The 23,207-nt window shown below is 42.9% G+C and overlaps 2 protein-coding genes across 5 annotated transcripts; both read left to right on the forward strand.

Annotated features, from left to right (window-relative positions):
- The first annotated feature begins 69 nt into the window (after nucleotides 1-69).
- On the forward strand, nucleotides 70-14,273 carry TRIM13 (tripartite motif containing 13). Of its 4 annotated transcripts, XM_058853808.1 has the most exons (3): nucleotides 70-241; nucleotides 2,119-2,269; nucleotides 13,025-14,273. In XM_058853808.1, the coding sequence occupies exon 3, from the start codon at nucleotides 13,028-13,030 to the stop codon at nucleotides 14,255-14,257; it is 1,230 nt and encodes a 409-aa protein (XP_058709791.1). In that variant the 5' UTR covers nucleotides 70-241; nucleotides 2,119-2,269; nucleotides 13,025-13,027; the 3' UTR covers nucleotides 14,258-14,273. The 4 variants fall into 4 exon arrangements, with proteins under 4 accessions (XP_058709791.1, XP_058709783.1, XP_058709766.1 ...); XM_058853800.1 differs by lacking the exons at nucleotides 70-241; nucleotides 2,119-2,269 and adding an exon at nucleotides 7,995-8,148; XM_058853783.1 differs by lacking the exons at nucleotides 70-241; nucleotides 2,119-2,269 and adding an exon at nucleotides 8,628-8,713.
- Nucleotides 14,274-14,284: 11 nt separating this feature from the next.
- KCNRG (potassium channel regulator) lies at nucleotides 14,285-18,523 on the forward strand. The gene is made up of 2 exons (XM_058853821.1): nucleotides 14,285-16,442; nucleotides 18,271-18,523. The coding sequence occupies exons 1-2, from the start codon at nucleotides 15,865-15,867 to the stop codon at nucleotides 18,521-18,523; spliced, it is 831 nt and encodes a 276-aa protein (XP_058709804.1). The 5' UTR covers nucleotides 14,285-15,864.
- The last annotated feature ends 4,684 nt before the right edge of the window (nucleotides 18,524-23,207 follow it).

Genomic DNA, 23,207 nt, shown 5'->3' on the forward strand with positions numbered 1-23,207 from the left:
GCCCCGCGCGGCCCCGCCCCGCCGCGACATGGCGGGCGGGGACCCCCATTCTGGGCGCGGGCTGGAGTGAAATTAAACTTAATTAAAAAAAAATAAATAATAAAAATCAACATTAAAGCCTCATCTTTCCTCTGGAAATTAAAATCTAGCGGACAGTGAGTGCAGCCCCTGCTGTTCTTTTTCCGCCGTTGTCGCCGTGGCGTGAGGCAACCGGCGCAGCCTCCTAAAGGACGGATTGCACGTATGTACATGGATATAAAGGATAATTCATGTATATATGCATATATACATATATAAAAAAAGAGGACACTGATTATGATGGTCAGGTGATAGGTATGACATCAGCGAACCTCACACGTGAGAAGGGACTCCTTCATGGAAATTTGCTGCTTAGTTATTCCTGGCGCCAAGTAACAAGAACAGCGTTTATTTTATTTCCTTTTTTTTTTTTTTTTTCTCCATCCACCTTTCTCTTTTTTAATTCTTGGAAAAGTCAGACGTGGCTGACTGAAATGAGAGGTTCACACACCTGCCAGGTGCACTTGTGAGTTGCTCTTTCTCCACATTTTCCAGACCAGTCCATCTCTGAGTCTTAACCCTGAGTGTTTGAAGAAGTACTCTTTGCTTCTAGAGTACTTCTTCATGTGTTCAAAATCTTTCCTAATTTAGTCAGTTAAATTCAACTGCAAAGTCTGCTACAGTGTGCCATCATTGCAGTTTTGTTTTGCAAAGCACAGTTTGGGGCCAGCTTTGTGTCCCTTTCACAGAGGTGGAATACCACGTAATTAAAAAAGCTGTAACATGACTTGTGGTCTTTGGGTTACACAGGCATTTCTATGTCTATTTCTGCATTCCTACAGCACGCACAACATCTGGAGCAGGACCCACACACTGGGCTCCAACAAGCACAGTAAATATTGATAACATGACTATAGAAGCCTACCCGTTTCCACTGCACATTTTTATTTACCTACAGAAAAATATCAAATAAATGTTGTGCCATGATGTTGAGCTGCTGATGTAGAATGTTTTGCAGGCAGCAGGTAATTTGATTACTTGCATCTGAAGGCTTATTTATCTCCAACCCAGTTTGGGATGAAATTGTTGTTTCTCATTATTTCAGTTGATGTATTGTTTTGTGGCATTTCACCTAGAAGGCTCCCTTAACATTTTATTACAGTATGAAGTATGATGTAATTAATGTAACCCAGGTGGTACTATGTTATCTGTCGAATGGGGGCCAGGGGGTTAATACAGATATTCAGAAATCCTTGTTAAAAGAAACTTTCATAGCCACAAATATCTTACTGGATGGGCTGTATCAGTCACACTTACCCCTTTTTACTTGAAACATGAGGTGAAGTGCTGTCTTTCTCAAAATTGTGCCTAAAAGCAATGTGATTTTAAGAGCAGCTTTAAAATGTGCTTCCTTTTTTTATTGGACTTACTGTTACAGACCATAAACATTTGGGGTCAAGAGCTCACTTCCTTAAAATATGCCAAATGGGATTAGTCTTGAACTTCCAAGAAGTAAATATTAGGTGGAAACTGATGTTTATTTATTTCATATGGAGGGCATTGGGATTCTTATTGGTAACTTGTTGTTCACAAATTTAGTCTCATTTAAGTCACTGTGGGATTTTTATTGCCTGTGGGTTTGTTACAGTACATGCTAAAAGATAAATGTTAATATCATTTTAAAAATAAAAAAAAATTAAAAAAACTTAGATAAAGACTTAAGCTCTAAATGACCCCCTGTCCCATGGTTTTCTCTGCCCCACTATGTCCTTTCTTCTCCAAAATGAACACTAGGAATACAAACACATCTCACCACACGAAGTCAGCGTTGCCAAATCTGTTGGACTCAGGGGGATGAAGCTTTGGGGAGCAGTGCCTGGCTGTGCCTCCCTGCCAGTTTCCTGCTCCACTGCTCTCATAACTGGAGAGGCTGGTTTTACAGGCCAGCAGACTGCAGCCCTCGTGCAGCAAAGCACACACTGCAGCTTGAAAAAGTTGCCGGTGCTGCTTTGGAGCACGTTGATTGCAGCCCCTGTGTGCTTGGCAGGCAGGAAGCCTCAGGGACCAACTCATCCTTGTGCCCATCCTGTCTCCCTGCAGATGCAGAGCCCAGCTCCTGAGCACCCTGGCAGCGGCTGGTGGCAGACTGGTGTCACGATGAGCAGCAACGGCGGCAGAGATGTTTGTGTGCCCTGAGTGAAGGCTCTGGCACCGGACACAGTCAAGCAGAATATACTCTGATGTGGTGGAGGTAAGGCAAAAGTCAGCTGGTAAGAAATGTGGCTTATTTGTATACCTGTCTTAAAGGATGAGGTGAACAATGGCAGGAGGATAGTGTTGTGTTTGTAAATGTGCTTGTCAGCCTGTGTATTGAGTGTGTGAACACCAAAAGCTTTACAGTGCACAAAGAACTGCCCCAAAGAAATTAAGATCTTGCCTTCAATATTTAGAAGTATAATTGTGCTTGGGAATCAAGGGTTAATTCAGCTTCTGCCTTATTTGAATGTTCATTTCTTTCACTGGGGAGGCCAAGTATTTTGGACCTTCCCACACTGGATGCAAAATTATGCTCAGCATGCCTAGACATGTTTGCTGCTTGCAGTGTTTTATTTCCTTGAACAGTAGCAGCAGAGACATTTTGTCTGGGAGCCATGCTAGTAGAACACGACCACTCCCATCCATTTCAAAAATGCAGACTTATTTGGAAGATCTGCTGAAGGAAAATGATGGTCATTGACTTGTTTCATTCTCTGGCTTATAGCTTCATTCACAAAATACAACTGTCTCTCATTAGCGTTGTAAAGTACATCTACTGGCTTCAGACAAATATGTTTCAGAAGGATTCCCTGATACGCCAAATTTGCAGGAGAGGGCAGCTCTCTCCCGTTGTGGCAGCACACATTACAGCAATGTAATACATGACTAATCCCTTCTTAGAAAAATAATTCCTCTTTGTCCTGCAAGTAAAAACCAATCAGACTTGCTTCTCTGCTGCCACATGCTTTGTGGAGGCATTTACACCTGTGAAAACCAATGAAAAAAGGTAGTTATTATGTATGTTGGAATGGATTTAGTAATGTCTCCATGCAACTTGCATAGAAGTAAATGATGGTGCAGGACTGGAAAATCAAGGTTTGTTTATTGAAAGCAGTCGTTCCACTCCCAGGGTCAGGCCTGTGGTTTGGAAGATGATACAGACAAGGTCTCAGATGAAAAACAGGTTGTGCTTTTGAAATCTTCACCGTAATGTAGTTCTTGTGAGGATTAACATTTTGTAGGAAGTCCTCTGTTTTACACAGTTAATCTGACGCTTGCCAAATCGTAGAAGAAATTACATATGGAAATTAATTTTGTTCCTTGTTGTTCTATTTGCTTTGGAGGTCATTTCTCCTTTCCTCTTTATGCAATACAAGCAAAACCCACTGGAGCAGAGCTTTGATCTATAGGCAATCCCAAACCTCATTAAAACTGACAGGCACACTGGCCACGCTTTGTTCAGGAAGGAACAATTAAGTTATTTTATGGCATAAGATAGATAAAAATGAGAAACTGCTGCCCATGGCACAGGGGTGCATGGCCAAGTGCTAAGATGAGCTAACTTGTATGAGCAAGCACTAATTTGGGGAAAGTCAGGGAGACTTTTCTAGGGATTGCTTGTGAGTGCAGCAGCAAGAGCACAGATTGGTTGCAGCTGTGTTTGCCTGTGTGCATGTCCGGGACCGGAAACACCACACAAGAGCCAGCAGACAGTGGGAGAAGCAGCGGTGTATGGCCCTGAGAAAAAGCCAAGGGACAGCTTCTTCTGGGCAAGCATCCTGGCTGGAGCAGCAAACTTGGACTGCCGCACAGTTCTCCCTCCCATTTTCTTCCTCTGCGTGCAAGGAAATGGGACGTGGCTGTACATTCTTTGTAAATAAATAGGATTTCGCTAAGGAGCTGACTGAATTAATCATCGATTCCCGCCCCCCTGTCCCTCCGCAGAAAAAACTGGCGAAGTGCTGATTATTAGTTAACTCTGTGGGTCAAAGTTCTGTATGCAAAACCAGAGAGCTTTTCAGTACTGCTAAAATAGTCACCAGAGACCCTGCAGATATCAAGGCAGTCTCTGAAATTCAGACCTCAGAACAACAGTTGATCACTTCAATTGCTGATGATCCTTCATGGGTTTTTAATGCCTGGTTTTTCTACAATCCATATTAAAAGTAGCTTTTATGAAACAATAACAAGAAACTGCTTTCTCTGATCCCTTGTTTGGAATGTTTAATATAGTCCAGATGCATCTGTTGAAAAGAAATGTAGTCAGATACAATATAGTTGTGAAACATCAGTAAGGTGTTTGATAAGTAGAGCAGTTTTGAATAATTTATTTATTTGTGTTATCTTACAGTGTGTCTTCTTATCAAGCTGCTCTAAACTCTTGCAGATTTATGTCCATATTTAGGTCCCCACAGCAACTACATTATCCACCTCAGATTGAGAGTATGTTCATCCCAGCACAGCTGAATAAAGCAGAGTCCTTCAAGAAGTCTCTGTCCTGAAGCTAGAGTGTACTTTGTGTGTGCTCTGACACCTCTGTAACAGGATGTGAAGCCTTAGCCTTAGTGGGAAGGCAGGTTTGCAGCCAAGGATAAGACTGTAAAATGCCCTTAACTCACCTCTTTTCCCCGGAGCTTCACCCCAGGAGACAATTACAATCCAACAGGTCTTTGGTTAAGAGGTGCTTTACTGATGTGGAATACAAATCTGGGAGGAAAAAAAATGCTGCTTTTAACTCCAGCTATATTTATCAATCAGTTCTTCTCTAGCAAAGCACAGCGGGTGCCTGGAGCCTGGAATGAGCAGCTGGTGTGGCCGAGGGCAAGGCTGTGTTACTTTTGGCAGCAGTGCTGGCAATAGCTGGCTGGAAGCATTTGTGAAATTATGGCCTGTGGGGGCACTTCTGGTTTATGCTGACGTGTGTGCAGGCTGCCGCCGAAACAGGCCCTCTCACTGGCTCATCCTGGCACTGGTGATTGTTCGGCTGCAGGATCAGCTGCAGCTGGCTGCCAAAATTGATCCTGCTGGAAACTTTTTTTTTTTTTTTTTTTTTTTTTAAAAACTGGATTAGCTTTCAGCTCTGTTGGCAAGCTGATCTGGCTTAACGTGTGGCTGCATGAGTGTCGGAGCCAGCAGAGAGGAGGCATCAGGAAAGCATGACTAAGGAAAGGGGAAAGGATGGAACGATGACTTTGCCAGTAGCACAGTCTCATCTTGGCTTAACCCCCCCGAGAATCTGCCTGTCAGGGTAGAGTTACCTGTTACAGCTTGAGTCACGTTAATGGCTTGCTTCCACTGAATGAGAAAAATCTTGTTCCTTTTTCCCTCGCTCTTCTGATGTTAGACCTGATGATTGTCTAATCTTGCATTGGACTGATTTAACTTGTTGAATCAGCACAAAACTCACCTCAACAAACAAAAGGGAATAGTGTTCTGCTGGCTGAGTGGGTGGAATCAGCTTGGTAGAGCATCTGCAGAGGCTGGCAGAGCTGGGACAGGCAAAGGGAGTAGTAGCTGTCAGCTCTGCGGTCGCTGACTGAACCACAACACAGAGCTTCAGTCTCAGAAAACTCCTGGCATAGTGCTTCTTAGAAGAGCTGTGATCTAAGTTTTCTCTGTAGTTTAAAGATGACAGTAGATTATTGCCCTTTGTCTTACAACAAATACGGTGTTTGTCTTGAAAATCTGGAAACTGCCACTATTGTATAATTCCTTCCAAATTTCTACCCCTGTATTTTCAACCCTCCCATAACTAAGTGGCATATATCCTAACACCTCCTTTCAAGCTGAGCCTCTCCTTTGAGCCTAAATTTCCCTTTGCTTTGTTTATCTATTACTCCACAGATCTACAAATATTTTTTTCCATCAGCCAGAGCTTTACTCTGAAGCTTCCACAACCGGCCTTTGATGCTGTCTTGGGAAGACACTGTGCTCTTGGATGCAGGAATGCAAACTCATAAACAAACTGCTACTGAAAGTGCTGCTATTGCAGCAGAGTTAAAAAGTATAGAAAGATGGACTTGTAATGTGTGAAAAACGGTTCTGTGTGGCTCTGATAGCCAGATAAGAAGTAGAAGAGTGCCCAAATTCTATTTGATCGTGCTCAGGACAGCCGTGGGTCACTGAAGCAGGGTGCTGGCTAGGCAGTGTTTCTATGCACCAAGCACAGAAATCCTGCTGTGTGTTTGCCCAGAAGTTTAAGCTTTCCTCTTTGACAGAAGAAATCAAAGGCAAGGAGGGACAAGAACACTTTCAGGTGGACCTAATAAAGAGGCATTATGCCAGGTGGGCAGGCAACCATTCTTCCACCCATTCAGCTCCTTCTTCATTTATAAGGAGACAGACTTGGACCAGCCCAAAGAATTAATAGAGAATAAAATGTACTCTAAAAATATATCAGAAAAAAATGTTATAGGAGAAATATATGGAAATATATATATAATAGTGAGAAATCTAAAATGCCATGTTGTTGTTAATCTTTAACCATAAAATTACAGAGAAGATTAATAGGACCTAGAAATTCTTGAGACCAAAGTGGCTGCTGGGAAAGTGTAGACAAGGAGTACTCAGCAAATGTAAATGCACAAGCATTGGAATATCACTTGAAAATAGTTTAGGTGGCTGAAGGAAACTATCTGGAATTACTTGTTTTTAATAAACAGCAAACAAGACGCTGGACAACTAAGAAGAAACAAGCAGGATGTTGAAATACATGTGAAGGTCTCAGTTGCTTTTGTGCAGCAGCTCTACCTCCTGGGGCTGTTCTCCAGTGGATAATGGAAGAAATGCCTCAGTGTGTAGGCACTCTGAAAGGGATTTTCAAAAATGCTTATCCTTGGTCAAACTGTTCACACTGACTTAAGCTGAGCAGGCAGGCCAACTTGGATGGGGCAGCAAGGAGAGAAGGTGAGGAGTGCAGTAAATTGGGGAAGCATAACCTTAGCACTTTATTGAATGGCTTTTAAGATCCAGATTCCTAAATAATCAAGATAAATATGTCAGATGTGTGAGAGAGCTTCATTTGATAGAAGCACAGTCTGATTTATGATCTTCCTTGTGTGGGGCATTCCTGGGGGTGAAGAGTCTCCCCTGTGCTGATGAGTGACGTGACTGCAGTAGGTGCAGAGTAGGGAAGGGATGCAAGAGGCAGAGTATGCACATTTGGGAACAGCTTTTGATGTAGTATTTCACAGAGTCTAACTTGAAAATATGTTCAGTTTGACTTTGATGTGAGACCTGTTGACTGCGAACTAACAGAACTGCAAAAGAGATACCCAACACAAAGGTCCTCTGATGTCTCAGCACTACCAGACTGAGTTTCATAGTCCTGTAACTAGAATGTTCTTTAAAGTGGACATGAGCTACCTCTTCTGCTCCATCTCCCTGAGACTAGTCAGTGTTATTGTGGAAAACCTGCACAGCTTTTACAGGCCACGTTAACTCTCCAAGAGAGTCACCAGCTGGAAACGGTATAACCAGCATGTTCAAGCAAATAAGAATGAGTCGCTATCCTTTTATGAAGCACATAAGGCTATCTGTCTCAAATTATGTTATTTTTTTAATAAGTGCTTTCAGAAGGTGGCAGATGCCCAGCAGGCTTGCCACCCAGCAGCGCCCCTCCTTAGGCTGTGCAACGTGCGCCTGTGAGCTGCAGGCTCAAGTGTAATTTAACAGAGTTAACAACAGAAACCCGTATATATATCTCGGCGGACATATCTCGGCGGAGGCACAGGCTGCAGCCTCGGCCGCCGCCTTAGGCAAGCAGCGTCCACCGCCGGCCCTCTCTCCCGGCAGCTCCGGAGGCTGTCTTGGCCGCTCGCAGGCAGGCGGAGGAAGGGAAGAGCCGCAGCATCTCCTGCCCTGGGGCTGGATCGGCGGCCGCGGGCCAAGGTGGGTGGGCCGGCGGGGCAGCAGCAGCTCCCGGCCCATCGCTCCGGCGGGCCGGGGCCGGGCGGCGGGGCCGGGCGGCGGGGCGGGAGCGGCGGGCCCGGAAGGCGGGCGGCGGCCGGGACGGGAGCGGCGGTGAGCCGTGCGAGTGACGGAGGCGGCCGGTCCTCGCCTGCCCCGGGCTCCCCGCGGCCCCGGCCTGCCATGGTGAGTAGCGGGGCCCGGGGGCGGCAGGACGGGCGGGCGCGGCCGGGCGAGCGCAGGCCGCGGCTTTGTGAGAGGCGGCGGCAGCGCCCGGCCCGGGGCTCGCCGCGGCCCGAGCCGCCGGTTCCGCTGGCAGCCGCCATCCCCCGCGGGCCCCGCTGTGCTTCGCGGGGCGCGGGCGGAGCAGCTGGGCCCCCTACCCCGGGCTGCGGTGCCCGGCGGAGGCCAGGGTCGGCGGCTGGCTGCAGTGCTATCGTTGAGGGGCGATTCCCCGCTGGAATTGGAGAGGGAGTTGTCAGCAGCAGCGGCATGGAAACCTCTGGCAGGTCAAGGGACAGTGGGGGTGAACGCGGGGACCAGCGTTGGGGCAGCCCCTGCGCTCGACAGACCGTCCAGCTCCGGGGGTGAAACGGTGTTCACGGGGCTGTGGGTGCACTGAGCTCAGATTGCTTATTTTTTCTCCAGGCCTTCCTGCCTTTCCAGTCTGAACGGGTTGGAGATGCCTGGTGCCCCTGGAAAAACTTTTGGCCATGAAATACCAGGTTTAAAGCATGGACACTTTATCCAGGTCTTTTTGGCTGTCTGGATAACAACCTTCCAGTAGCTGAAAGGGGCCTACAGGGAAGCCAGGGAGGGACTCTTCAACAGGAACTATAGTGGCAGGACAAGGAGTAATTAATGGGTACAAACTGAAAGAAGGGAAATTTTGTTTAAATATTGGGAAGAAATTCTTTACTGTGCGGGCAGTGACAGTGGAACAGGTTGCCCAGGGAGGTCGTGGATGTCCCAATCCTGGCAGTGTTCAAGGCCAGGTTAGTGCCCAGTTTGGGCAACCTGGTCTAGTGGTTGGTATCCCTGCCCATAGCAGGGGGAGTTGGGACTAGATAATCTTCAAAGTCCTTTTCAACCCCTTAACATTCTATAATCCTGTTACCTACTGCACACAGAGGTCAGTTCCACATTAAAATTTATACAATGACCATTCATTAGATTGCATTTTCTCTCAGTGGAATGAACAAGGTTAAGATAATTGCTGCTGGAAGGAGGATCTTCCATCTCCCTTCCCCTGTATGTGGAACTCTTTCTGGGGCTGGTTCAACACACCAGTCTGACAGAAGGCTGGTGGATTGCTCATAGGGGTTCCTGACACAGACCAGGGTCCTTTCCAAGGAAGGGAGATGAGACCTCTCCTGACTAGCTCAATTACTTGTAGAAATGTAGCTTGACTCGGTCAAGTCTCATTTAGAACAGTTACATGCCATTGCAGGAGACTTGTAATTCAGGAGTTTGTTGTTTTGTTTGAAGCCTGGTGAAATTCTGGTTTTGCTTTCAGCACACTGCTGGCTGATAAACCCAACTTCTGTGCTGAGAAGCATGCTAAATGAATTTCTCTCTGGAGTGTGGGAAAAAGCTGCTGTGGTTGTTTTTGCTTTTATGGTTTGATGTTGTTTGCCATTCTTCTTCCTAATGATAAAACTGTGCAAGTTGCTCTTTCTGATGGGTGACATATGTTGGGTTTCTATCCAAAGATGCTTTTGGTCCATGTGCTACAAGTGGGGAATTCCAGGGCCACCTAAATCTGGGTCAGAAGTTACACAGAGAAATTCCCCGTGGAAAAATTTAAATGTCGCTGTAGTTCATCACACAAATACCAGGTTTGTGGTTGTTTCAATTCAAAGGAATGTTTCAATCCACGGACGATTTACTGTCTGAAATTAATTTCCTAAAGAAGGCAGAAGTTAATTTGTCCAACCAGTCATACAAATCTGTATGTTTGGTTTGGTATTTCTGCTATTGTTAGGGTGGGGGGAAGTTTGTAGACCTACTCATTTATTTTTTTCTAAATCCAGTGTTTTTAATGATGTTGTATAAAGGTTTTGGAATTCAGTTACATTTATAAAACATAATTATGTAATTCGGTAAGTGGGGTTGAAATGGAACAGGACAGTTTTAGTTGGATCATGAAGCCTTTTTGTGTATGTTCTTTGTATTCTTAGGAGTGTGAAAATCTTCAGTGTTTGTCCTGCAATTTTGATGGAAAGTGTTATAGTAAGCATTTTCTGCATTGGTTTGCAGTTCTTGCTGTCAGGCATGCAAAGCTGCTTTTCCAGCTCCCTAACTGGGAAGTAAAATCCTCCCTGGTAAAGGAGATGGACCAGAGCAAATATTTTCTGCCCTGTGCATTTCCATTTACTAAGAGATGGAAAACTGTCATTTTAGTTTTGTAGTTATTATCCTCTTAACACATGAGCAGAACTGATCTTTGTACTGCTACGGTGCCTAAAAGCTATGACTACAAGTTGGAAAGAGAGAGCTGCTCACAAAAAGGATGGCTCAAGAGTGGAGGGATGAAATTATCATCTTCCTGTCATCCCATTATTTTTAGCACTGGGAAAAAGATGGAAGAGAAACGTTGCTTTGAGACCATGAGAGGTGCTTCAAAACTACATTCTCCTCACAGAAAATGAGGTTTCTGAATGGCATCTGTGGGCTTACAGGAAACCCATTAGTTAGAGTTATTAGACTTTTTCTCTGGGACATTGTCCCTAGTTGTAGTGGTGGCTGCTTCTACCTCCTGACTTTAGTTCTGAGTAAAAAAGCTGTCAATTTTTCTGAAGTCTCTTTTTTTCCAACAAGCATAGATAATATGTGAACAGGCAAAAGCACATAAGCATGGTTGTCTCAAACATTCTGACTGTCATGCTGTGACAGGGAAGTTGGGATTGGGAGGGAGGGTCCCTCTGGGGCAGGGCAGCACTATTGTGAGCCAGCTTCCCTTTCATTGCTGGGAGTGTAATCCAGCCTGGAGGCTCACGTTTAGTGTGCCTGCAGCAAGAGAAGGGTCAAGTCCCGGGCGCCTCACTAAAGGGGGCTGCTGCAGCACCGCAGGCCCCCAGCCCTGCTCATTTCCTGAGGGACTCTCAGGGCTCACCGCACCTGTGCCAGCAGCAGCAAGTGGCGCAAAAAGCGAGGGGATGTGCACTAGGAAAACTGTAAAGGGAGGGGATCGGTGCCGGGCTTTTGTTCATCCCAGATCTGGACTGTACACAGTGGCAGGACCGATGCAGGATGTAGGGCTGGTGCTCTTTTTCCTTCACTTTATTTTCCGTCTTCACTCTCTCTTGTTCTATCCCAGCCAGTGCGGCAATAGGATTTCACCACTTGCTCTGTACCGAAGTTTGCTGGGAGAGTTGGGAGCTTGGTAAAGTTCACTGTAAGAGTTAAGAGCTGGTTGGCCAACACTTCTTTGACTAAATAGTGGGATAGCTGTTGGAGTTAAGGTGGCTGTGTAGTAAAGGGTAAGAGTTCCCTGACACTGGACTGCTGTCTTTCTTCAGCCCACCCAGAATTTCTGCTGAATTTCTGGGTTGTGACAGCCCCTCCTCCTCACCTGAAAAGCATGGGAGGTTTGCTTACACTTCCCAAGAATGGCTTTTACTGTGAAGTCGCACTGGGACTATTGGTCCTTTTATGAGGGAAAGTCAGGACTGACCTCACCTTCTTGATAGCGAACTTTCCTTGGGTCAGTGGTATTGATTTTATTGCTCTTCTTGTCCTGTGCAGCATGGATCGTCCCTTGCAGCTCTCTTCTTGGCTCCCACGTTTTCCACTTAATATTTCTTTGAGGGGACAGAAACCTTAGAAATTACGTCAAAACTAATTAAGAGGTCATTCACATACCTTGATGTCACAGCAGTACTTTGATGCACTTTTCTGTGATATCTTTCAATTTATAAAAGGAATTTTATTGCATATATTTGAATATATGTTGTATATTATGGAAGGAATTTATGCAAGTGCAGCATCTTTCTAATTATAGCTCAAAACTAAGTGTTTGAGAGCTTTGGATGATACAGACTGTCACTTATTTTGGTCTTCATTAGCTATTTGTTTTCTTAGAGCCTGCTGTAAGTTACAAGGTGTCTGCATCTGAAAACTTGGCTTTAGTTGGAGGCAGGGAGAGGGTAGTGCACTGTGTCCCTTAACTGAGACATTCCCGTAGGAAGGATTACATGATAACTATTCTTCCTGTAGGGTTTCTCCTACATTTCCAGAAAGAAATTACTGAGGCATGAATGCTGTGAGAATGGAATTGGAAATAGAGATTACAGATGAGTAAAATGGTTAACAGTTTTGTTTCATGATGAATTATCAAGGATTATGGGCAGCTGTTATTTGAAGTATTTTAACTTCATGCTGAATACCTCAATACTAACACATTCCATTGGTTATTTAAAAATATTGCAGGAGCAAGAGAAAAGCTAATTCATGAAATGAGTGGTGACTCTCCTTTGGCCTTGCAAGTAAATCAAAAAGACACATGATGTACTCTGTAGCAGCAGAAATACTGCAGCTAGGCTTTTTCAGTCACTTTTAGTATTGTCTGCAGTACCAGTGCATGGGGTTTGAAACTGGAAGCTTTGGATGAGTGGAGCAAGTAGAAAGTAATGAAATCTTAGCAGGGTGTATTGGCTGGGTATCTTCTGTGCAAATCCCATTTCTGTGTATTGCATCAGCAAGGAAAGATGTAAGTCTTGTAAGACTCATTTTACTATGAGTCCATGAGTTATTTTCTTTCAGAATCCTTGCTGGGACTGGCAAGTGTTCTTTTCTAGCATTTCTAGTTGAGAGTCCAAAAAAATTGTTCTGCCTGAGCATTGCACCATTCTTGTGCCTGCCATTTGCTGGCCAGATACCACAGCCAAGGGGAACTGGCTGCAAAAACCCAGCTGCAGCTCTGTCTTAAGGGTACTGGAGGAAAAAAATACATCCTGTTCTCACTGAGACGTGTCTCAGATGGAGATTGGCTTTTGTATGATCTCCTTGAGGGAGAAATAAGTTTTGTAAGTTCTGTTACCATCTTTTTTCTCTTTCCTAGGATATGATGGAGCTGCTAGAAGAAGATCTGACCTGCCCCATTTGCTGTAGCCTGTTTGATGATCCTCGTGTCCTGCCCTGTTCACACAATTTCTGCAGAAAGTGTCTGGAAGGAATTCTTGAGGGAAATGTGCGGAATGTGCTTTGGAGGCCATCCCCTTTCAAGTGCCCCACATGCAGGAAGGAGACTCCTGTCACTGGAGTCAACAGCTTGCAGGTCAACTATTCCCTGAAAGGTATCGTGGAGAAGTACAACAAAATCAAAGTAACTCCAAAAATGCCTGTGTGCAAAGTGCACAGCGGACAACCCCTTAACATTTTTTGCCGGACAGACATGCAGCTGATCTGTGGGGTTTGTGCCACCCGTGGTGACCACACAAAGCACGTTTTCTGTTCCATTGAGGAAGCTTATTCCCAGGAGAAGCGGGCTTTTGAAACCTTGTTTCAGGGCTTCGAAACTTGGCGTTGTGGAGATGCCCTCTCACGGCTGGATACCTTAGAGACCAGTAAGAGGAAAGCTCTGCAGATGCTGACGAAAGATTCTGACAAAGTGAAGGAGTTCTTTGAGAAGCTGCAACACACATTGGAGCAGAAGCGAAATGAGATCCTGTCTGACTTTGAGACCATGAAGCTTGCAGTGATGCAGGCCTACGATCCGGAAATCAATAAACTGAACACGATTCTACAAGAGCAGCGGATGGCTTTTAACATTGCAGAGGCCTTCAAAGATGTGTCTGAACCCATCATATTTCTGCAACAGATGCAGGAGTTCAGGGAAAAAATTAAGGTGCTCAAAGAAACCCCTTTACCTTGTTCCACTGTGGACATCAGTCCCACAATGAAGAGCTTTGATACCAGCCAGTGGAATGGAATAAAACTTGTTGATGTGGACAAACTTTCCTTGCCTCAGGAAAGCAACACTTTCAAATTCAAGATTCCCTCAGTCTTTTCACGCAGATTTATAGTGAACTCTCTTATTTTCTTGCTCATTCTTGCAGTCACCAGAATGTCCTTTGTGGAGTCAGTCATTGACAATCTCCAGTGCTGGAAATCTCAGTTCCTTACAATTTGTTTGTCCTATTTGGCAGATACTGTGGAGATAGCAGATCATGCAGTCTTTTACTGGGAACAGATGACAGATGGAGCCTCACTTTTAAGAGAAAAGTGTAAAAACTATACGTTGGTTGTACTGGATAACGTTGCACAGTTTGTGTGCAAATATAAACTGTTGTGAAGAGTCTGCTGGAATATAAGAACTAAGAGAGATCTGGGGAAGAAAGCATGGAACTTCTTAAATTAATTGGTCTTTTCAGACTTCCAGTGAAAACATTCAAAGATTCAAAATGATTCCAAAACATTCATAATGTTCACATAGTTTGAGCACTGCTAAACCAGAAAATGAAATGGAGCTTTGAAAACACTTTGTGGATTCTTCTTTCAGTGGTGATTATGGGAATATTACTCACTGTAAATCATTTTTCTTACCAAAATATAAGGCCAAACTGTATCTTTAGTTTGATGTTAATGTAACTGTAGAATAAGATTAAAAATTGTAGTTTAAAAAAAAAAATTCTAACTGGGAGATTGTTTGGAAAGAGCAAGAAGAGTTGTGATTGAGGTGAGCACTGTGCTGACAGGTTTGCTGAGGACTGCCCTTCCACTGCAAAATGCAGTGTGCATCATTCAGACTCTGGAACCAGCTTCTATCTGATGATGTTATTTCTCTCTGAAATAGCTATATGTTCTGGTTTGGTTTTATGGTTTGTTTTTTTTTTTTTTGTACAACCAAACGTTGTAATTACCCTGTGCATTCAGATTGTGTGTTCTATACAAAGATGTATCTTCAGGGCAAGCATAAATTCTAGAGGTAATGATAAGAGCAAGCTGCAAGACGGTATGTGCTTTGCAGATAGTTCATACTTTGCAGTTTACTTTTCCAACATCAAATTGTTGGGGTAGCTGGGCTGGTTTGTTAGATCCATGTTTCTCTGAAGCCATGCTTTCTTAAAAACTGGCCTTAACATAAAGAACTTAGTGCAGTGAAAGGTGTGCAGGGGCCTGCCACAGGAAGGCAGCCTGGACTCTAGCCCTGCAGAGGTGGCAGGTACAACAGCTGCTCTCCTGTCCCTCTCTGCCTCTCCAGATTGCAATTCCAAAAGCCAGGAAAAGTGATTGGGTGATTCCTGGAACAGGTTGTATGATGCAGCAGGTGTATGGATGTTGGTGGTGTTTGAAGAGCCTTGTACAGGTTCTTCTGCTGTTACTGTATTTTTGTGTATCTCGTTTCAGGAGCTAATTGAATTTTCTGGTTGTATTGACTTAGCCTTACATTTTAAAGGGAACCTTAAGCTTGAGTTCTCTGAAGTGCCCTTCTTTTGAAGCATATGGTACTGAAATGTCTTGCCTGAAGCTCATCTAACCTCTTTTTGCAGTGGTCCTATGAACAGCAGTGTATGGAATGAAAATGTTGAACTGGCATTTCTAGAAAACAAACATAACGTGTGCCATACTTTGGGAATATTTGTTGGCCTCTCTCAAGGTTTCATAAGTTGTGACAGTAAATTCACTGTATTCCAGTAGTCCTTGCAAGCTGTTCATTTCAAAAATAAAACATAAAATGCCAAGAATCAAAGTTTCCAAGCAACCAAACCCAGCAAACAAAACTATTGTACATGATATTTACATCTTTGTTGCCTGGGAATGCTGTTGCTGCTCCACACCTCACTCCAAACACTTGCTAAAAGCACGCAATGGTTCTTGCAGCTGCCTTGCTGTTTAGGAAAGATCAAGTCACAGACATGTAGATCAGAGAACTGCGATTCCTGAGTGGCTGAGGTAGCCATGAGTAGTCAAGAGGTGATTGTTCTGAGTGTGGGAGGTGTGAGATTTGTAACCCGGGCTTCTACCTTGCAGCAGTTCCCTGAGTCCAGGCTGGCACGGATGGTGAATGATGATGACCGGGAATTTAAACTGGTGAATGGAGAGTTTTTTGTGGACAGAGATGGAGCTTTGTTTAGTTATATCATGGACTTCTTGAGGACTCTACAGGTGTCCTTACCAGCTGATTTCTCAGACTATCAGAGGTTGCAGAGAGAAGCAGAATTCTATGGACTCTACCCCCTGGCCGACATCCTGAGCCAAGAACACTTGCTGAAGCCGAAGCCGGAGGTCTTGGAAGTGCATTTTTCTCTCCAAGAAATGCAGGCCTTTTTCCGGATCTTTGGTTCCTGCAGTAGCACCATTGAGGCACTGGCTGAGCAGATCACTGTGTGTACAGGGCAGCAGTCAGGACAGGGCTGGAATAGCCCTTTTCCTTCTCAGAAAACACTCATTCCACTTCCTTTGGAAAGACCCTCTCATCATGATATGGTTTTTCAGTGTGGTACTGAGTATTCTGCTGGAGACCAGTTTGTGGCCAGGTACTGTCCCTAGAGTGACTTCTCATTACAGACATGTCTTTGTGGCTTCCAGTTCATGAAGTGCACGCTATGTGCTAGCAAAGCTCATTTTAAAGAAACTGAAAGAAAAGAAATATGTTTCCTTCTTTCTGTTCAATGTTATCTTTTTCTAGTTCTGAAACACCCAGTTTAGTTTGTTACACTGATTTGCCTGTTCTTTAGCTTTCTAAAATAGTGTTCTTGATGTTTGTTTATGAGCTCTCTTTGGTTTTTCTTTCTCTCTGCCATTTCCTCCTCACTCACTTTAGAATTTCACAGTATCACCTTCTGGAGAACATAAAAAATGCAGTTAAATGAGGCAAAGTAAAGAAGTAAAGTACTGGGGGTACTTTAAAGTACTAAAATATCCAGTAGCTTATTGGCAAGAAGGGTTAAAAACTCCAGTGGAACTGAGACAGCATTTCAGGGACTGGAAAGCTTTTGTAGAGCGTTTTAGGAGGAGGGAGAAGAGTCATTATTAACTATATGCTTCACAGTGGGTTTTCTTTGACTTCAGAGCCAGGTTCTGTTTTTATTAAGATAACTGTGTATCAGTAATTTTTGTGATAGCATTATTGTATTCTAATGACTACTTAGGTTTTTTAAACTATCTTTTGCTGGATGTCTCTGTTGTATGGAGACTTGTTCTTACTGTATAAGAAAATGTTAACCTAATTTGTCCTCTGTGGCTATTAGAACATCTGGAATTTTATGGAAATTTCATTGAAATATTTCCAAAAGGGTTATTCTGTTTGAATATATGAACCAACACAGCAGTCTTTTGATTATTTTTTTAAAGAAAATAAAATCTATCTTTCTTCCAGCTTTCTTTGGCTAAGCAAGTAGAATAAAAATTACTTTGCAATTGTGAAATCAGTCAACATACGTGACTTTTATATATATGTTTGTGTGCCAAACCTTAACTTTGTGACATATTACTAATTTTAATGGATTAGCAATTGGTTGAGTAGGTTATGGCAACTTAAGTAGTGGGGAAAATATTTCTGATTTTTTCATTTATTTCTTCAGACTTGGTAAAAATTTCCCTCTGCAGATCAATAAAAATACCTATCTTGAGTAATGAAACAAGTCAAATTTGATTACGTTGCCTTGCTGAATTTCTGTCTCCTCTATCTCCTTAATCTTTGTGGTGACATGGACTTTTTTGTCTTTCTTGTGTTTTCCATGAATATTTGGTGTACTTGCCTGTGAACTGTGGAACAGTTTCACCTGTCAGTTTATATATTTTGTAATGGTATTTTTACCTGACTACTGCTCCTCAGAATGTCTGGATAAATTCTTACACTGTACTTTATATCAAATAAAATCATTTGAGGCCATGTGAAAATGATTTTCATATTTGTTACCACACGACCTGCTGTACAAAGTAATTTGCAATAAATGTCACTGTTTGTAGAGAGAGAGATCGTGTGTGTTGGAGTGATGCTCTTGGGGTGAACGTGACTCTGCAGTCCATCATTTACTCTTACCTGAAAAATGTTGCAGCATTGCAGAACCTGCTGCTCCCTTCTTCTCTGTTAAGTGAGACAAGATGGGGTTGTCACAGATATTTCTTAAGAAAGTAAGTTTTGTGGCAGGGGAGGGTGTGAAAGAGAAGCACTTCTTCCCCAGCACATAAATGGACGAACTGAGAATTACTCTTAATGAAGGAAAGAGTCCAGTTGTCCTTAAAGGAGTAAAATAATATCTGGAACCTTGACTGCTGTAAACACAGTGCAGCTGTGCTGATCTGTGCTGTCAAGAAGTAGTTAAAGTGTGTTGTAACTGCCTTTTTTTTCCCTGATTTTAGGTATGTTTCCATAAAGCCTGATAATAGAAAGCTGATTAATGGTACTAATGTGCTAGGCCTGCTGCTTGACACTTTACTCAAAGATGGATTTCGCCTCATAAGCACCAGGACAGTCACCAGTGAAGAGAAGGTTGAATGCTACACTTTTGAAAGGATGAAGAGGGCAGCAGGCCTTGCCATCATGGTGAACCAAACCCCAGGGAGCTCTGGGGTAGCACAGGCAAGGAGAAGCCAAGTGCGAAAAGGAAAATAAAGACTTTTTCTTCCATCTTTTGAATGTAGGAGAGGGATGTGTCAGCACTAATGGCTTTTTTTTTTGTTTGCTTTGTCTTGTTTGAAACTGCAGCTATTGAGGGAAGTAACACATTTACTTTCAAGTATTTGGGAAAAATATTGAAATCTTACCTTTTACCGCTTCATCCCCTCTTTAACTGAAAGAAGCCCAGATTCAACACTGGGTTTGTGGACTAGATTTCAGCATTTCCAAGAACTGGTTTTGCTTTTTCTCTGTGGCTAAAATTTACATAAGGACTCGCCAAGCATCAGCCATTCCTTCTAGAAAATTGTTTTCATGTTCTGTGCTAATCTGCAAGTAGATTTTAAAAACATGGTAATACATGAAGAAATAACATCTTGATGCAACTGTCATCTCAAGAGTTTGGAGATGTGGCTGGAGGAGGAATGCAAACCCCAAGGATCGATTAGTGCTTCCATTCACTGACTCTCTGATATTTGGCTGAGAGCAGTATAAGGGGAACATCCTGAGTTGTGCTGCTGTGTGGCTTTGTGAAAGCTATCGTTGAGGTTTGTGAAATAATGTGTGACTCTGTCTTGCAGAACACTCCTGTCCTCTCTTCCCACTCTGGTGGCATTAAGATGCTCTTTGGTTCTGAGAATTAAATGATAAAGATCTTTGTGGAGAGAAGGTCAGTTAATTTTTAGTGCTTTCACCATAAAAAGGATGAAAATGTGATAAATAGCCCTTCAGCTGAAAGAGTTTGTATAGATTCAAACAAAATAGTGCAAAGGATTTTTTAGCACTTGTTAAGTACAACACAGTTGAAGGCTTAGCAGAAGTGGCTTTAAGAGCCTTGGGAATGTTAGTCCTGTACAAAGCTTTGTAAAGATGCCAAAATTAGCTCGGGTACTGAGAGAGGTAAGTTAATGAAGCTTTATAAATTAAGAATCTTTTGTCCTTCCATCAAGGCAGGGAAAGAAGATAGCAGTAACTTCAGGGAGGCGTTAGTTGCATCTCAATTTTGTTGCTGGTAAAACACCATCTTCCCAAGGCTTTGAACAGCCCAGGAGAACCACTTCGGGCTTTCTTGGCTGACCAATTAGATCTGGCTTTTCATTAGTTTTAAAAGGTGAATGCTGCACTTTAATTGCAGCACTTAATAATGGGAGTGGGACTCAGCCATCTGTTTGTTTCTTGCCCTAAGGAGTTTCAGTGAAATTGATCTTCCCAGACTAGTAGTGCCATTATTGGACACCTCTTTTCTTTGGCTACTGCTGTGGGGCATTTCAGCTTGACCCAAGTTCAGAAGCTCAGCAGAAACAGTGAAGTCCTCTTTGCTTGTTCTAGAGCTGTATGGGTTGAGAATAATGTGATTATAGGACTACATCTCCTAAGCTGCTTACAGGTTATGTAATGTAATAAATGGGAATGTAAGAGTCAATGCTTCCACTTCAAATGGGATTTTTTGGGTCAGTAATGTCACTATGTTCATATTTGTCTTGAAGTAAGATATTTCTTACAATGAGAACCATCATTCACTGAAGAACCTCCCCACAGATGTGGTGGAGTCTCCATTGTTAGAAGTTTAGAAGAGGATGCTAAATGGTTTCATGGAGGCCCTGTTTCACATGAAAGGCTGTACCAGATGATGTTTTCAGTTCCCTTCCAGCCTGGCCTGTTCCATGATTCTGTGGAGACCTGTGAAGGTCTGTGCCAGAAAGTCTGTCACGGTGGGCTTTGAGGTCAGACCACTGTTGGGTGACTGAGCAGACAAGCTGTGTGGGATGACTGTCCCCACAAGTTGTGCTGCAGACAATGCTCCTTGTTTGGAAACTGTAATGTTGATTATTGGGTGAGTCATTGACTGTGGATATTGTAGGTAGAGGGACTAGCAAATTATAAAGTGAAGAACAAGACAGAAAAAAAAAACAAACAGAAAAAAACCCCAACTTCTTACAGGGAAAGTTAAAAAAATAGACCTGAGGCTGTGTTTAGACATTATGCCCTGAATGATCACCAACAGCAGTGATGTAAGCTGAGACAAGTTTCAGAACCCCTCACATTAACAATTACACAAAGTAGGGACCTAGTTTTCCTTGCTGCAGCACAACTTTAAAAGTTTGGATTCCATTTTTTAATATTTTTTTTTTTTTAATAAAGTGAAAGAAAAGAAAAAACACTTCCATTATTAAAGAGCCTTGAAGTTTTTTCCTATGCCATGATCCATGTTCCATGTTTTTGGCAAAATGAATGTTTGATACAGCCATTTCAGTAACACTTTATGATGGACTGAGCGTTTTCTGGTTCCCTTCATGGGTTAATTTTTATTTAGCACCAGCATCATTCTATGAAAGCAGTATTTGTCTCTGGAAAATATACCAGTTCAAGTTGTTGTCATGTAAAGAGCCGCATGTGCTTTACCTTGCCCTTGGGTAACAGTGTGTTGTGACTCTGTGCTTCTTTTGGAAGCAAAGCACATGACCATCAACAAGCTTGGGTTCCCAGAGTTCTTCTAGCATTTATCCTTACTTAGCTCTGAACTGAGAAGTATCACCTTCTGTCATTTTGTATTCCTGCAGAGAACATGGCTAGGCTCTTACACAATGCTTTCACTTAGTTGTTTTGCTCTATTTTTTTTTTAACTGGTAGTTCCTTAAGTAAGTTTGACGGCATGTATGTGAACAACCTGATAGAAATCTGTTGAAAGTGTCTGACTGATACCAGTAGGATACCCATGACTTTAATAGTAGATTGATTGAATAAATTTATTGAAGCTGCTTCTTCAAGGAAAGCACCTTATTGGATTTCTTTATACAGAAGAAGGAAGCAGTGATGGTAGAGGTACAGGTGTGTAGCTTCAAGCTACAACTAAATAGCAGTAATTATGGAGGAGCAAGTGAAATTATGTTCCTTCGCAGACAAATTGATATAAAATAGCACTGATTTACTAGGAGGATCTTCAGCTGGCCTCCACCTTTCGAGGTTATTTATGCTACTATAAAGTGTTGCTGAGCCAGGATGGCAATTTTTCTGTGTCCTCTTTGAAGTGGTATGCAGTGTAACCTGCAGGCACCAAGGCAGGAATTTAGAAGTAGCGGCCAATGTTTTTACTGCACCTTCCCTTCTGAAGGGATGAGGAAAGAGCAGACTGTGTGGTGTTGCTCAGCAGAGTTGTTCACACAGAAGGGAACAGCTGTACAAGTGAATTTGGCTGATAGGAACTACAAGTCTGAGTGATTTTAAAAGCTGCTTTGTCAAAACCAGATTATGTGCTAAACCGAGTACTTCCACCCAAACCTTGGCAGGCAATGCAACTCTGGTACCTCACAACACAATCTCTGCTAGACTAGCAGTGTGTTGTAAGTGACTTGGTTGTGCTTTTACATGTAACAGAACCAGAAGCTCTGATTACTCACATCTAGCTCTATTTTTGATTAAATGGGAATGGGGTTTTGAGACATTTAGACTTTTATTTTCCAATAAAGTAATTTTAATCCCTGACATAATCCACTTCTTCAAGCCATTGCCAATTTTTTTAAGAGAATTTCTTTTTTTCCTGTGAAGATGCAAAATTTGCTGATTTCAGTAAACTCCACTGTTGTATTTGCCTTTTTATTCTTCCCTGGATTCAGGAGAAATATGGAAATTGTTCCATTGCTTGTGATGCTCAGAAGGGACTGCCACAGTGCTGGGGCAGCCCCCTCACTCTTTCACAGTGAGCTGTCTGTGGCTTTGTAACAGGCAAGCAGACAGAACCCTAGGGTAAAAAGAAACTGAATGGTGGGGCAGCACCGTCATCCTGTCCCTCTCACAGGGACTGCAGTTTACATGGCAGAAGATCATCCGAAATGAGGTGATAGTTTGCGGGATTTGCAAAAGGCAGATGATTCAGAAAACCAATGCCTCATTTACTTTACACTTTCTCATCTTAATCACTTTTCCCTCCTTTATAGCTGGGTTTTATGCTGTGTTTCTATATTCAAGACTGTCAAGGGCTTTGCCAGTACAATCTTGTGGTGTCTATATGTCCCAACAGGATAGAGGTACCACACACTTCTTCCATCCCCCTGTTCTTGCACCAAGACTTCCTCTTCTAGTGATTGGTGACATTTTTTGTGCTTTTAAAGTAACTTTTTTTCCTGCTTCTTTACACACTGGGAAGTCTCTCTTGTGTCATTCCTACTTTCAGGTAAGACACATCATTTGTTTACCACTTGAATTGTTCAGTGTCCTGCTGATACCAGGAAGGACAGAGTCTCTTGTGAAATACCTTCTTGTTCTTTGGATATTGATTTCAATGACAGTTCATGAGGGATTCTGTTTCTTTGGGAAGCGCAGTCACTGCATTCTTAGGGGTTCTGCAGTCAGCACTCATGTGACTGTATAAATGATTAAGCATGGATGTCCAAATAAAGCCCTAGAAATTGATACAATAGACTAAGACTGATCTCTTTGCACTGACCATAGTACAAGGAAGTTTTCCCCTTTACTAAGTAATTTCAAACCATTTTTCACTCACCTTCATAACTGAATTTCATGGAAGTAGTAGAAGACCCTCCCTACAATGCTGTATATGAGGAATAGCCATAGGGCAAAACAGTGATGCTGGAGTAACTGTATCAGTGATAGTAACTTGTTAATTTTGGAGAAACTTTTCTGGCCAGTGAACTCTTCCCAGTTTCTACCTATTTTGATTTGT

This window comes from Poecile atricapillus, chromosome 1 (assembly GCF_030490865.1).
Source record: "Poecile atricapillus isolate bPoeAtr1 chromosome 1, bPoeAtr1.hap1, whole genome shotgun sequence".
Lineage (NCBI taxonomy): Eukaryota > Metazoa > Chordata > Aves > Passeriformes > Paridae > Poecile > Poecile atricapillus.